This window comes from Thalassophryne amazonica, chromosome 8, assembly GCF_902500255.1.
Source record: "Thalassophryne amazonica chromosome 8, fThaAma1.1, whole genome shotgun sequence".
Taxonomy (NCBI): Eukaryota; Metazoa; Chordata; class Actinopteri; order Batrachoidiformes; family Batrachoididae; genus Thalassophryne; species Thalassophryne amazonica.
In genome coordinates this window covers 68,482,481-68,498,301 of record NC_047110.1, presented here as the reverse complement: position 1 = coordinate 68,498,301, position 15,821 = coordinate 68,482,481, and the positions used below count along the sequence as shown (strand labels likewise).

General features: G+C 39.8%; 1 protein-coding gene across 5 annotated transcripts in view; it reads left to right on the top strand.

Annotated features, from left to right (window-relative positions):
* The window catches only part of mef2aa (myocyte enhancer factor 2aa), a 186,008-nt gene that overhangs the window by 138,233 nt on the left and 31,954 nt on the right, over positions 1 to 15,821 (top strand). For 2 of the 5 annotated variants that reach the window (XM_034176558.1, XM_034176563.1), the window contains exons 4-5: positions 1,244 to 1,378; positions 3,715 to 3,937. In XM_034176558.1, coding sequence (XP_034032449.1) covers positions 1,244 to 1,378; positions 3,715 to 3,937 — 358 coding nt within the window. Of the gene's footprint in view, positions 1 to 1,044; positions 1,177 to 1,243; positions 1,379 to 3,714; positions 3,938 to 6,042; positions 6,103 to 15,821 lie in introns of all 5 variants that reach the window. The other 3 variants (XM_034176559.1, XM_034176560.1, XM_034176561.1) reach the window with 2 other exon arrangements.

The following is a 15,821-nucleotide window of genomic DNA, read 5'->3' as shown; positions in this document are numbered from 1 at the left end:
GTTCAGTTTGATATGTGTCTTGTCTTACACTGTCCCACAGCAACATTAAAATGGGGTAGATTCATGTGCAATGTTTTTGGTTAATAATTTATTTTGTTAAGTGTCCATTTAATTCATTAAAAAATAATATTTAGTTTTATTAGAAATAATTGAACATGCAATTTAATTTAAAGTTCCATGGGGGGGGGGGGGGGGGGGGCAAATTCATTGACATATTTTTTTTAAAAAGTAACAAAATTGTTGCTTTACCCTCGTAACTAGTTACTTTTATAATGCTGTAATTCAGTTACTTTTGGGAGAAGTAACTCGTAACTATAAGTCATTACTTTTTTAAAGTAACGTGCGTAACACTGTTAATCACAAATATGAGCAGGGGGTTGATCCACCCTGTCCTCCCTTACACTTAAACATTGGCACGTACTTATTTATAAGGCAGTTCTTGGACTCCATCTTTCTCACCTATGGACGTATTTACAGCACACGAATATAGGACGTTATTCTCTTCATTCTGAAGATTTATTCCTTTTTAAGGTCCCTGAGGTTCATACTGAGCTGGGGGAAAGGGCATTTAAATATGCTGCTCCCTGTGCTTGGAATCAGTTGCAGAATCACTTGGATCTTAGGCAACTGGTCTCATCAGACACTTTTAAAGTGATTTTAAATGATTTGGAAACAGCTACATTTGATTGTAGATGTTTCATGAATTGATGAATGTTTTCAGATTTTTATAATTACGTTTTAATTTATGTCATGTTTTATGTTTGATTGTGTTTGAAACTGTTATTTGTGCTGCTGTCTTGACCAGGGCACTCTTGGAAAAGAGATTTTTAATCACAATGAGTCTTTTAAACCTGGTTAAATAAATGGCAACAGCAACAGATTAGGGAATAAGATGACTTCATATTTTTCAGATTTGACAAAAAAAAAAAAAAAAAAAACTAAAACAAAAAGCAAACAAACATGATTCTAGGTAATGAGCTAAAACCATCACATCATGCCACATGTTGCAAACTGTTTCTTTTCAACTTTGCAATTTCATTTCAGAAATTGAGAAACAAAGGCCATAATGACTGTGCTAGTCCTGATCCTGATGACTGTTATGGGCACAGCCCCCTCGTGGATGACCATTTCGGCAAACTAAACGAAGAGAGTGATTTAATGTACAAGCGCTGTGGTGTAAGTACTTTTCTAGTCTCCTGCTGTTTTGTGTTGATTACTGTCTTTATGTTGATGTTCACTACAGGCGCTTAACAAGAAAGAACACAGAGGTTGTGATAGCCCGGACCCTGATGCCTCATATGTCCTCACTCCTCACACAGAAGAAAAGTATAAAAAAATTAATGAGGAGTTTGATAATATGATGAGAAATCATAAAATCGTAAGTACTGTACATGCAATGTTTTTGCTTGGCTATGTGGCACAAAGGATTTTCACTCTTTTGTTCATTTAACTTTTTCTTCTTTTGTGTTCCTGCCCCAAAGAACCTCTTCTTACAGAAGTACTGTAGCTTTAACAATTAATGCCCCTTTCACTGGATCAGCATTTGATTCTGTTTGATATTTTGGAACGCAATGATGAGATCACAGTTTATTTACAGATGCAAATGTCACTTGAGTTTATTGTGAGTTTATCATTAAGATTTGTACTTTGTCTTATACAGAAGTAGATTTTGATTTTTCTCCCCAAAACCAGATTTTCCACCAGATTTAATTCAACGTTCCTTTATAATGGAGCGTTTAGTGTTTCTCCATTCACATCTCTTTTAGTCTCCTCATTCTTCTGCTTATAAACAGTTCTAGTCCTAATATGTTCCCACAATCTATTGAGACAACATTATTCATCCCCCTCCTTTATTATTTTCTGGCTCACCTTTTACATTGTTTAAAAAAGCATGTAGCTTTGTGATCTTATCATGTGTGACAATACTAGGATTGTGCAAGAACCTAGTGCGTACTAAGCAGCAGTTTTCTCTATGTTCCTGACATGAAGAGCATCACTGTGCCATTAACAAACTAATGATAACACCCAGCTGGCTCACTGGTTAATGCTATGATGAAATGTTCTCACTGCCACCTGTCATTCTTACTTACACTTTTTGCACAGTCAGCACTTTGTTGGCAAATACGAGCAGGTCACAGTTTGTGTAGCTCTGAATGCTCACTTCTCCTTCCCTGTGCTGTGAATCTCATTAAAACTGTTTTTCCCCCCTTTCCAAAAGGCAAAAGTACATCTCTAGTGCTGACTGCTGCAAAGCCAAAGTGATCACCTGATTGCATGTGTTTTATTATTGTTATTTTGTGTTTTCTGTGTTTTGCCTGTGTTGCTGTAGCTGCAGGGATACATGTGAATTCTGGATGCATATTGTTAATGAGTGTTATCTTTGTTCACTGTTGGTATGATTTTAACTACTAGCCTTTTGATCTCAGGTAGAAATGTTTCTGAAAATACATTTTGATATAAATAAAACTACAAAGGGGTCATGTTACACTAATGGATGTCACCACACCACAACAACTACAGTATTAAATCTCAGTCAAATGTTTCAGAGATTATTTTAAAATGAGCCCTATTTTGACAAATTGTGATGCACATCTTAAAGTGCATAGTGCAAGTACAGTTTGAGCATGTTGAATTGCTCTACTTTGCTGTTTGCAAGTTGCGTAAACTGAGTGCAAAGTCAGGCGCAGGGTGCAAAGGAGTTGTATATAGTCACTTTGTCAGGGGTGCATTGTGGGTATAACACAAAATAAACAGGATTGTCTTTTGTCATTCTGTTTAAGACACAACTGTGCCAGCATTTGGTGCATTACTATTTAGATGGAAAACTCAGAAGTGAAATGGTTTCTGCTGAGGAAGCAATAATGTACACAAAGTGTCAAAGTGGGAGCAGGAGCGATCCACCTCAGCTCCCTGAGGTGAAACATATGAACATGGACGTGAAAGGGAATGAGAATAATAATAAGGGTGTGGATGTTTTGTTTTGTTAAGAATAGGCCATCATAAAGTAATGTTAAGTCATGCTGTTTTCAGTGTTAAAGATTATTGAATTTAAATAAAGAAAATCATACCCAAACAGCTCAAGGGGAATGTGTGTCTGCATTCATTGCGTAACACTATATGAATTAGCACCAAATTTTCCGATCCAGGAAATTGCAGATGCAGTTTCAGCCCCTGGAATTTGCTTTTAATCTGGATAAATGTGTGTAAACTTCACCTATTTGCGTGCTCAACCCCCACAATATTACAAAAGGCATATTCAAGGCAAACATGCTAAATGAGCTGTACGCCCTATTTTGTGCATTGGAAAGACTCAATCCTCAGTGCACACCATCAGTAAATCATCATGCAATTTTTTTTTTATTTTTAAATTCATTTATTTGCAACTGCAGTGGTGTTTAAAAATGTTTTCAGACAAGCAAACCTTTAATAAATCAGAACATTAATATTTTATTACTATCAAAAGTGTAACTTTTAAGCCAGTGAGAATTTGCACAATATGACCCCTTTAAGTGTACAGTCATATTTGATTTCATCTTTGCAGCTCTGTTCTGTGTCCAGGCTGTTTGACAGTGTTGTGAATCTAATAGGTTTTTGATGTTAACCCTTGGTGGGGAGCTCTCTATTAATGATACCATGATAACCACTGACCACTCTCATCAACAAGACTTTGATTTTGTGTGTTTTTGTGCTTATGTTTTTGTTTGCATCTTGTAGTCTACAGCACTGCCTCAGCAGAACTTCTCCATGCATGTGGCAGTGCCCGTATCCAACCCTAACGCCATGTACCAGCCAGGAGTGACTCTCGGCAGCCAGTCCTTGGCAGCAGCCACAGCCTCTCTCAGTGACAGCGGGATGCTGTCTCCTCCACAAGCCTCTCTGCACAGGAATGTGGGCTCTAGCGGAGGTCCACAGAGGCCAGCCAGTGCAGGCACTGCAGGTTAGTGGAAAACTGTTTGGTACAGTACTTCAAAGTGGCAAAGTCAGGATGGGTCAGACCACACTGTAGAAGTCTGGATGTGTAAGGGGCCGCAAATTCACAAAATTGTGTGCCATAAACACCTAATAGCTGACTTCTTTGTTTCCTTACACAGACTGAAGTAATCATCAAAACTTTTATTGCTTATGTATGGTAGGACAATTGATGTCAGTCTACACTCTAGAGCATAGCAATAACCAGTCCAGATGGCTTCTAAGAGCTAAAATTACAAGTTGTGTAGGGTAACTGTATCTGTTAGGGCTGTCTGGCATTGAGCCACTGTCAGAGAATTTACGTAATGGCTATTTGTTATAGTGTTTCCTCATTCTTTGTTCTTTTATAAAGACTCATATGGAATTATTATATTTTTAATCTGAAGGATAAATGTTACCAAAATCATGTGGCATGCTGCTACTGTGTGCTTTTGTTTCAATGTATATTTTAAAAACGTCTCCACGGTGGTGAAGCTTTTCCCCCAATTAATGTCCAAGACAATTAATAGTTTTATCATACAAGTTCACATATAATCGTGGAATGCAAAATAAGTCCTATGTTATGAACATTACAAACCACTCACCATACTGAAGACAGTTTGTCTTGGAATTAGGGGTGGGTTATATGCCCTAAAATTAATACCACCCCATATTTTCACTTTGTCGACTGTGACGGTGGCGGGTTTATTTCTGTTACATAGATCACAGAGGTCTCAAACAAGCTGTGCCAGGCCTAATGGTGTTTAAAGCAGGAGAATGTTTGTAAAAACACTCATAGAATTGTGGGAGTTTAGAGATGTTAAATATTAAACCTCAAACACATGAAAATGTAAATGGTAGATGAAAAACATGTTTTGCAGCTTATCTGAGTAAGATTTTAACCTGGACCATTTTCTTTTTTCACATCTGGTAAATGGACTGCATTTGTATAGCACTTTTCCATCTGAATCTGAAGCTCAAAATACTTTACAATGATGCCTCACATTCACCCATTCATACACACTGATGTCAGGCTGCTGCCATGCAAGGTGCTGACTACACAACTAGGGGATTAAAGACCTTGCCAAAAGGCCTTTAGTGATTTTCAGGTCTGGCAGGGGTTTGAACCAAGGATTCTCTGGTCTTATGCCCACCCCTTAACTATTAGACCATCACCTTCCCTCATCTGTTCCTGCAAAGTTAAAATCTGGATGAAAACTTCCTAAATCAAATATTTTTATACTTTTAAATGGTAAATGGACTGCATTTACATAGCACTTTTCCATCTGCATCAGATGCTCAAAGTGCTTTACAAATAATGCCTCACATTCACCCCGATGTGAGGGTGCTGCCATACAAGGCACCCACTACACGCTAATCACTAAGGACCCTTAGTGATTTTCCAGTTAGGCTGGGATTTGAACCGAGGATCTTCTGGTCTCAAACCCAACACCTTAACCACTAGACCATCACCTCCTCCAGTTTTATCTTCAACAAATCTGTGGCTGTGTATTATAAGTAACATGTTAAGCCCTGGTCAGACCGAATAATAAAGCCATGAATAATGAGCCACATATGGATTTGCTAGAAATTCCATTGATTATTCTAAGAATGAGCCACATATATGATGTTCTTCTGAAGGAATGCAGATGTACTGAAATAATTATTGATTTCCAAATTAATGGCTATTTGACATTGTTTTGTTGCCATTAATTTTTTTTGGTGTCATAAAAAAATATGTGGCTTGGCGGAGGTTCTTTTTCCATTGGCACCTGATACTATCAAGGAAAAACTGACTTATCAGGGTGCTGACGGTATTGCGCAGTTCGTGTCGTTTTGCACTGTCACACTGGTGATTACTATGACACCATACCTACACTGAATCTTTCAAAATAGGAAGGCATTTTTCCTACCATGACAACACTGATGGGAGAACATGTAACCCTTTTTTTTTTTTTTTTTTTTTTTTTTTTGGGGCAGTGAAAGCAGCTCTGCACGACATCTTCATGTCTGGTCTGGCATCTCCATCAAATGCTCTGCTGGTTTGCAGAGAGATGCAGATGGTTAATCTTATCACTCTGTGCATCTCATTAGGTGGCATACTGGATACCACAGACCTTACAGTGCCAAGTGGTGCGGGCTCCAGCCCAGCGGGTAAGTCCTCCCGGAGAGATTAATTAGCTCTCTGTAGCTCTGCCCAATAAGCCTCCTGCTTAGCATGCGAGCTGGATAGTTACGTATCCATCTATGATTGGTCCTCGACAGTTGACACTATCACTGAATGGTACTGCTTTTGCTGTATTGTCACTGCATGATAAAGGAATACATTTGTTACTCCTCTGAGCAGAGGAAGTGTATGATATGCTTGTTAAATGCATGTCTGAGAGTTGGGAAACTGCTCAGCAGCAGTCACGCTTTGCACTGTTTGTGCTGGCAATCAGACGAGCGGTTAGCACTCCAACAGACTTTGGCAGATAAATGAACCGACTGCAGGTTTTCCTTCAAACTTGTCATGTCTATGTAGCTCCCCTGCTCTGGCTTTCTTCCCCTTATTGACAGGTGCATCTGTTTTCCCCAGTACCCTGAGAGGCCTTATAAGGCTGGAGAGGGTTTGTAAGATGCCTCGACCAGCATAACCCTCTAGGTATTCGGACCATGACCATCCCACTAAGTCCTCAGTACACAATGACCGGACAGCCTGTCACGGCTGCAATGCGCTCTTTGAGAGACAGAGGCAGGTGGAGTTTAACTCTTTCCTCATCCTTCAGCACCATCCATTCCATGTTGTCCAGAGCAAATAGTGTATGATGTCACAAAATGGTACTTATGTTTGTAACTAAGAGAGGATGTTACGATATAGGAGATATTTATTTCGGTAAAGTCTGAAGACCACCTTAGTTTGGTTTACAGTTCGCATTTTGACCAAGTTCCTGGGATGGTTTTTGAAGTTCGGGTTGCTTGACTGAGCGGGGAAATAGTTCAGGTCTTGTGCCAGGGGGCGTCAGCTTTTGGCATAACGTGCTGCAGCTGCTGTTTGTACCAAATGTGTAGATCAGCACGGACCTGAAGGAGAAGAAACCTCTTCAGACCTGCTGTCAGATAACCATTCCTGACATAGCTCTGATTTTACTCAAGTAGCAGCTATGATCGCAGCAGAGTTCTGTCAAAGTTTCCAGATGGAAGATGTGCTACGCAGTGAGTCAACACACAGAGCATTATATAATTTTACACGTGGATTAGAAGGATCAGTAGAGTACTGAAAATTTTTAATGTAAGCTGCGTACCAAAGTTCCCTCAGTCCCTATTATGAGTGATGGACAGCTGTTTATGGAAATTGTGGGCTCTGTAGGAGTTGTAATTTGTACTATTATCCTCCCAGCTTGCAAGTGTGCATGCTGTCTGTGTCACAGTCTATATTATTAGGTTTTTCTTGCAAACATCTTGTAGTTATCTATTCTGAAATTAGTTGTGTGTCTTACTGTCTTGTCCTTGTTTCATCAAGTAGCTCTAAAGTGACTAAATGCTTAAATAAAGCATCAATTTAAGTGTCATTTTATACCGTTATTTCAGTCCAGGATTGCACAATACATCTTTGATCAGGATAACCCAGTTGCAACCAATTACAGGCTGTCTTCTTTATCTGTAAACATTAAGGATGAACGCTTAACTAATCTGTTCCCACAACTGACACATTTTTTATTTCATTTTCAAAATCATTAAATCATCTATTTTATAGATATTGTGAAACTGAACAACGCAGTTCAGGCTGTTGTGTATGCGTCTTTATGCCTGCAGGCGTGAGCGTGCTTATGTGTTGAGTGTGATTCGCGCATCTTAACAAATCACCTTTGCACATCCTCTCTAATCTTACAGTACTATAGTGTGACAATGATAGGGTCATGTAGGATCTATTATTAGAAAAAAACTGTTCTTTTTAGACATCCTGGATTCATATGCATAAATTCTTGTCACCCATCAAGACATTTCTGTTTTCATCAGACTTGATGCACATGGGGTGCTGTGCATTTGTCTTTAATCCTCTTGGGTCCAGGATATAATTGGCTGTTTTTGAATGCTTTTCGTTTTACCTTCATAATTTAATTTACCTTAAAAACTGTTTACTTTGTATTGTTTGGTGTCATTTTTGTCAGCACAACCTCATCTGTGTGACTTCAGTTTTTCTTTCATTCTGACATACTGTATTAACACAATGAACCTAAATTTACACAAAAACATAAAATAAAAAAAAAAAGTTTAGTTTTTTTTTTTTACTGTGAAAACCACAAACATGTTTAATAAACCATTTTTATAACTTAGAATGCAAATATAAATTATACATTTCAAAAACATGTACAAATGTAGCAAACAACAAAGTTATAGTCAATTATTTACATTAAAATGCAAGAAATGCTTCAGGTTTTTTTTTGTAGGGATGCACTGATACCACTTTTTTCCAGACTACGAGTACAAGTAGGAGTACGTACATATGAATACTTCATGATATCATTACAGTTTTATGATAACTTTGAAACCCTGTTTTTATTCATCAATTGTTCCTTTTACTGTAACTGCTATCAATATCATTAGCTTTTTTTTTTAATATACAAACATTTCACTTAAATCATGTACGTAACGTCACTTTTAACTACAACAAATTGTCCTTAATACCCCATCACACACACACACCAGTTGAGTCCAAATTGCATCAGAATGACACATCCGGCCACAACTGGGAAACATTGACTTGTGAGCATCTACATATTTGGTCCCATTCGCTCGGCTGTGCTGAGTGTGTTGCACATGTTCAAAATACTCTTGGCACCATTGAGATGGAATGCACATCTGACGGTGGTCTATATGCAGTTTTTGCATCATCTGATCGCAGTCTACATATTCTGACGGCATCAAAACAGCATCTGAAACGATCTGATCGCGGTTGATTGAGCTCTGAGAACGATCGGTCAGAGCACAGCCTGCCGGCATGTTGTGGGATGTCCACCTCCTCTGGACCCGGCCAGGGAGGGCAAAGAAAATGTTGATCTGTAATAATGTATGTGGCACACATTCATCATTTACAGTGAATGTGAACAGGGCACATTCAAACCGAAACTACCGTGTGCCGCTACGCCTCTCCGTGGTCTCATGTACAGTAATGCATCATAGCACACGTCAGCTGAACGGATCTCACCGATGTTATATGCATATTATTACCGGATCATCATCTAAACTCTGTAGGAGGTGTGACGTGGAACTGTATCCCAGGCCATGACAATGTTATTAAACATGAAACTCACCTCCAGCATGGAACCAGGACAGCGCAGAGCACACAGGAACCAAACCACAACCTGTAGTGAAAGGCCTCTCACCAGGCTGCTGTGTGCTACAAATTACCATGCAAAAATTAAATCCCATGTGATAATCCAACCAACATCACGGTGTACAGACTTGCGTTGTGCTCCTGAAGTGAGCAAAAAAGAAATAAGAAATTAAAGTTCGCTGGAAAGGCTGCGTCTGGCATATGGTGTCCAGTGGCGCATGTGCACCCATATACGCACGTGTGCGGGGCCCACGTGCATCCCGCATGTGTGCTTAGTGGCTCACACAGCCCTTATGAACACACACACTACACACACACAGCCCCACGCGTGTGCACTCGCACACTCATGCGCATGAGGAATACAACACTGCCTCCCACTCCGGTCCAGTGTTTGCCATCCAGACTTCTGGGCATCGGGTAGTCTTCAGCACCTTTTATGGCCGTCTGTCAGCACTCTGTGTCGTCTAAATTGTTGTCTACATGCGCTTTAGATGCCAGTGTGCAGGTGTGGATGAGGTAATCTGGAGGCATTCTGACACTGCTGATCACGCCTCTTTCCCTCACAACTGCGTCCGATGATGGTAATATTTTCCGTTTTGGTCTGGTTCCTGCACATTCTTGCTATGTGTGATGGGGGCTTCAACATTAACCGTGTATTTCTTAACAAACATGACACTGCCAGACATCTCACTGAAATGTAACCTGTGGACTTCAGCACTACAAAATATACAACACCAGAAACAGAACTGAAACTGTCCATAACTAACTGACTAAAGACCTTTTTTGAAAATGTGAGGGGCAGATTCATTTTGATGAAAAGAAGCTTCTCTGTGTTATCAGCTGTAAGCGTGTTTCTGTTTTATCTACAATGTTTGGCATAAGATAATAAGATAATACTTTATTGTCAGATCAGAGATCCGAAATTTGTCTTACATATGACACTGTGACACTGAGCTAAACAGCCGTTCACTCTCCACACTATTTTTTTAAACTTTTAATTAAATCCTTACCAGTAACACACACAAATATAAACCGTAATTTTTTTTGTCCAAAGGTGGAACATGTAATATTGGAGGAGCACGATGTGCGCGCACATGTGCACACACGATGTGGTGCAGATCGCTGCAACACACAGAGGCAAAACGGAGTAATTTTAACATTGTTTTATTTTTTCTTTGTGGATCATGGGATAGTTTCCTTGCATTCAGACAGAATAGCTCGTTGTCTGTAGTAATTGAGCCGTTAATGAGGAGCAGTGACTCTGTAAACTTCTGGCCCAAAGTGCAGCTCATGGAGGCGAGTTGATGTTCTGAACGCAGCACCAATCAATCAATCAATCAACATTTATTTATAAAGCGCTTTACAGCACCGACTGGTGTCCAAAGTGCTTAACATTAAAAACACAAATTTACAAAAATAAAACACATATAAAATAAAATTTTAAAACAACACATAAAAAAAGAACATAAAAATAACAGAACATGTCACCTCCCCGCTAAGTGTTAAAAGCCAGTTTAAATAAATAAGTCTTTAACTTAGATTTAAAAAGTGCTAGGTCAGGAATAGTACGTAACTCAAGAGGTAGCTCATTCCACAGTCTCAGGCCAGCTACCGCGAAAGCATGATCACCCCAGCGTTTATATCTTGACCTTGGAACATCTAAGTAAAGCTGGCCAGATGCCCTTAATGTCCTACTGTAGGTGCGCAAAGTTAAAATTTCAGACAAGTAGGGAGGTGCAAGGCCATAAATAGCTTTAAAAACAAACATTAAAATTTTAAAATCAATTCTAAAACGAACTGGAAGCCAGTACTGTAGGTGCGCAAAGTTAAAATTTCAGACAAGTAGGGAGGTGCAAGGCCATAAATAGCTTTAAAAACAAACATTAAAATTTTAAAATCAATTCTAAAACAAACTGGAAGCCAGTGGAGTGAGTACAGGACAGGCGTAATATGCTCACGTCTAAAAGTGTTTGTCAGAAGACGAGCAGCAGCATTCTGCACCAACTGGAGACGTGCAAGAGACAACTGATTAATGCCCGAATAAAGTGCATTACAATAATCAAGTCTGGAGCTGATGAAAGCATGAATGGCCGTCTCAAGATCACGTCTACTGAGAAAGTGCTTTATTTTAGTCAAAAGGCGAAGTTGGAAAAAACTAGCTTTGACAACAGAATTTATCTATTGATCGAACCTCAAACAGCTGTCAAATATCACTCCCAAATTCTTGACAGCTGGTTTTACATAGTTAGCCAAAGCACCAAAATCTGGTGTTACCACATTTGGTATGCCAGAGCGCTCAAACACCATGATCTCAGTTTTACCATCATTCAGGTAAAGGAAGTTTTGGGACAGCCACTGCTTTACATCACGAATACAATTAAATAATGATGACAAAGCATCACTCCCATTAGTCCTCACAGGCAGATAGATTTGCAGATCATCTGCATAACAATGAAAGGACAGGTTGTGCTGGGTTATAATTGACCCCAATGGCAGAATGTACAAAGAAAATAGAATCGGCCCAAGGACAGATCCCTGCAGCACTCCACAGCACAGAGGAGCAGTTGATGAGGAAAGGTCCCCAATCATGAGAGAAAAGCTCCTTTCAGCCACACCACAGAGATTCCACAAACAGATTACACCTGTAGCGGACCGAGCTGGTCTCCCATCAGCCTGAACACCTACACCAAGGGCTGAAACTCACCAACCTGATGGACGACCTCCACCGCTGAAACCCTGATCTGAGTTCTGATGAAGGAACTGTTGCGTAAAGTGCGGTATCACGGAGGAACTTTTTTCAGCCACACGAGGAATTAAAGTATTTTCAGATGTTTTCCAAACTCAGGATGCTTTATGTGGATCATTTTACTCTGGATATTTACTCTGTGTGAATTTTCTTCGCATGAGCACCGCGGCTGTCAGCCAGTTATTGGACAGCATTGACGGACATGTTTCGACTTATGAGTAAATTACATGAAAGCCTGTAAAAATCCAGAAATTAGCCGCATCGTTTCAAAACGTCAAGCCATATGGAAAAAAGTAGTGGCTTATAGTCCAGAAATTACAGAGCGTGTGCGTGAAAATCCCACATTGCGAGGTTGACGTCACGCTGCTGTAAAGGCGTATCGGGTCACATAGTATCTTAGACGTTTTATGATTACATGGGCAGCGAACACAGGTGCATTTTATTGATGGCATTTTGAATGCACAGAGATACTATGATGAGATGCTGAGGCCCATTGTTGTGCCATTCATCCACGACCATCACCTCATGTTGCAGCACGATAATGCGCAGCCCCATGTTGCAAGGATCTGTACACAATTCCTTGAAGCTGAAAAAATCCCAGTTCTTGCATGGCCAGCATGCTCAACAAACATGTCACCCATTGAGCATGTTTGGGATGCTCTGGATCAGCGTGTTCCAGTTGCACAGCCATTGAAGAGGAGTGGACCAACATTCCACAGACCACAGTCAACTACCTGAACAACTCTATGTGAAGTAGACGTGTTGCACTGCGTGAGGCAAATGGTCGCCACACCAGAAACTGACTGGTTTTCTGAACCCAACCCCCCCCCCCCCCCCCACACACACACACACACATTTCAGAGTGGCCTTTTATTGTGGCCAGCCTAAGGCACACCTATGCAATAATCATGCTGTCTAATCAGCGTCTTGATATGCCACACCCGTGAGGTGGGATGGATTATCTCGGCAAAGAAGTGCTCACTAACACAGATTTAGACAGATTTGTGAACAATATTTAAGGGAAATAGGTCTTTTGTGTATATAGAAAATGTTTTAGATCTTTGAGTTCAGCTCATGAAAAATGGGAGCAAAAAAAAAAAAAAAGTGTTGCATTTATATTTTTCTATAATGGTTTGAAGTCTGCACTTTCAACACACATTCAAACATAAACTCAGAGTGAGGGGGATTTGATGGGAGAACCGCTTAATTTGGTCATGTGACTTTGACACGTCTCTGCATCAAACAACTCCAGAGGGTTAAACAAATGTTAAATCAGTTTAACACGTTTCAGTTGTAAATGTAACTTCTTTTGTCATTTTGTTTTCAAAACCCTGTGAATAATTTATAAAAATGACCAGACATTACACAGATTGCAGTATGCAAAGCTTCCATTCAGAGAGGATGTTGTGAGAGAAGCTATTAGAAATGTTTATGGCTGAAATGACTGCAGACATCACAAACACCTGTTGTAATGCCCCACCTGAAAAAAGTCCTTGACAGTGTGGCAAAATTGGGGTATACTGATTATGATACCTTTGTAGAAACATTCACGAGATGCATTCAAGCTTGTGTCAGCAGAAAGAATCAAAGGGATGAATTTTTATAGTTTCCAAACTAGGAAGGAAGTAGCTGAGGCCCCACAGCATTATTTTTGTTTTCAAACCGTGAACCCATACATGTATGAATTGCACGTAGCGATGAGGATGGATGACATTTAGAAGAGAGTTATTTCAGTTCTGCTGCAAAATATACTGAGACTGCTTCTGCTAAGAGAACATCATTCAGTGTCCATGTCAGTTCATAGTATAGTCATAGTAGAAACCCAGTGTAGGCTGCAATTATATTAGTCGATAAGGTGAAGGGCAGTGGTTTTCATTGTGCTCTGTTTCTTCCTTTGGAATGAGGGTAAACAAAAGCTGCAGCATAAATACTGGCAGTTTAAATACACACATTCAGTCACTTGAGCCCCACACATACACAATTCCTTCAGTGTGCAACAGGCATCATGGAGCCCATTCACTACGTCCACCATGCTCGACCATCTCCCTTGCTCTTTCTTTTCTGACTAAATTCATACAAAAATCCTTTCTACTCACTTGTGTGGCAGTGTGACTTATTTTGTGTTTTAGAATGTAACTGTTGTGAAATAATCCGAAACTAACAGTTTACATTTGTGGTTTTCACTTACACTTGCTTCAAATCCATCATAAATCGAGCATCCTCTAACCAGCCAGATTATATAGGCAAAACAAGTTGCTTTTTTGATTGATCTGGTGCATCAAAGTTCACCAGATTTAAATATGATGTTATTGTAATGATTACACAAAGATGAACCCCAAAGCAACACACAGAACAACAGGCTAGCTCAGACTGGCTTCAAGCACAAAACATGGAATGGATCTGCATAGAACGTAAACGGAAGGGGGGATGGAGGACCGACTGGATGGGGAAAAGGCCAATGTAATGGGGAGCGAGCATCCTGGAGTCAGTCCTGAGAAGGATGTCTGCAGGGGACAGCCATATCTGTTGCTCAGGCTGGTACAGAGGAACTGGGATGTGATACCTGTCAGCCACCCAGTGGGATTGATCCATTGCACGAAGCAGTGTGGACCAGGCAGACCTCCATATCCTGTGACATCTGCATAGATAGACCTGGACGGAAGGAAATTGGACTTTGTTTTCCTGGTCAGGGAACAGTAAAGGCTGGTAACCCAGTGAACACTTGAAGAGGGACAACCCCGTTGCAAAACTTGTTAATGAGTTATGGACGTATTCCACCCAAGGGAGACGAGTACTTCACGAGAATGGGTTGTTCTGACCAAGCAGCAACACTCGCACTCGTATTTTAACCTCAACCAGGAAGTGCAGTTCCTTGACTGGCCACTTGAGGTTGGCTCCAAAACAAAGCACATTCCCATAGAAGCCCATTTAAAAATGTCCAACTTTAGAGTTGGACATTACATCCTGATACAAAAAATGGTTTTGGTCTCTATAGTTACCTGCTCCATGACAGCTGCATGGGGAGTAGGGATGGGTATTGATAAGATTTTATCGATATCGATGCCATGATCGATTCTGCTTATCGATCCGATTCCTTATCGATTCCCTTATTGATACCTCTTGTGAATTTTGTACTAAAAGTAGGCTTTACAGGTTTTCTGTGTATTTCATTGAGTCTTAAAGTAAATGAATATGAAATTGGTCACTGTATCCTTGATCTCTGGACATAAATAAAAATAAACAAAATGGTGTTTCGCTTTGAAGTTATTAATTCCAACTGGATTCTATCATTCTAACTTGACTCGGCAGAGAGCCGCGCAGCGTTTGGAGTAGGGTGGTTCAAAAAAATAAAAGTTGGAAATTCATTACTCTCACCCCTTCATTTTATGATGCTTTGGGAAAAAAGAAAGCCTGCCAAATATTTTTGTCATACATTAATATTTAGAGGTAGCACATCAGAGATGAAGGTTGTAAATATATCAATTATCGCTGCCCGAGTGCCCGTGCAATAGGTTATCCATTATCCAGTATCTAATCACATCACTTATAAAGAGGATAGAAGTTAACCACCTGAGTGTAACTAAAGTATAATTTTATATTCAATTTAAAACTATACCTGGGTTTAAATATTTCTCACAAACAACATACTTTCAAAAATGTTATTTTAGGCTACAAGCTGAAAATTTTGCTTCAATTCACAGCTTCTTTTCTTTCAGATCTTTGGTGATGGTGAATCTAACATGAGATAAATGTAAAAAGAGACACTTGCTGACTTAACATGCTTAACCATTAACTGAAAACTTCAGTAAA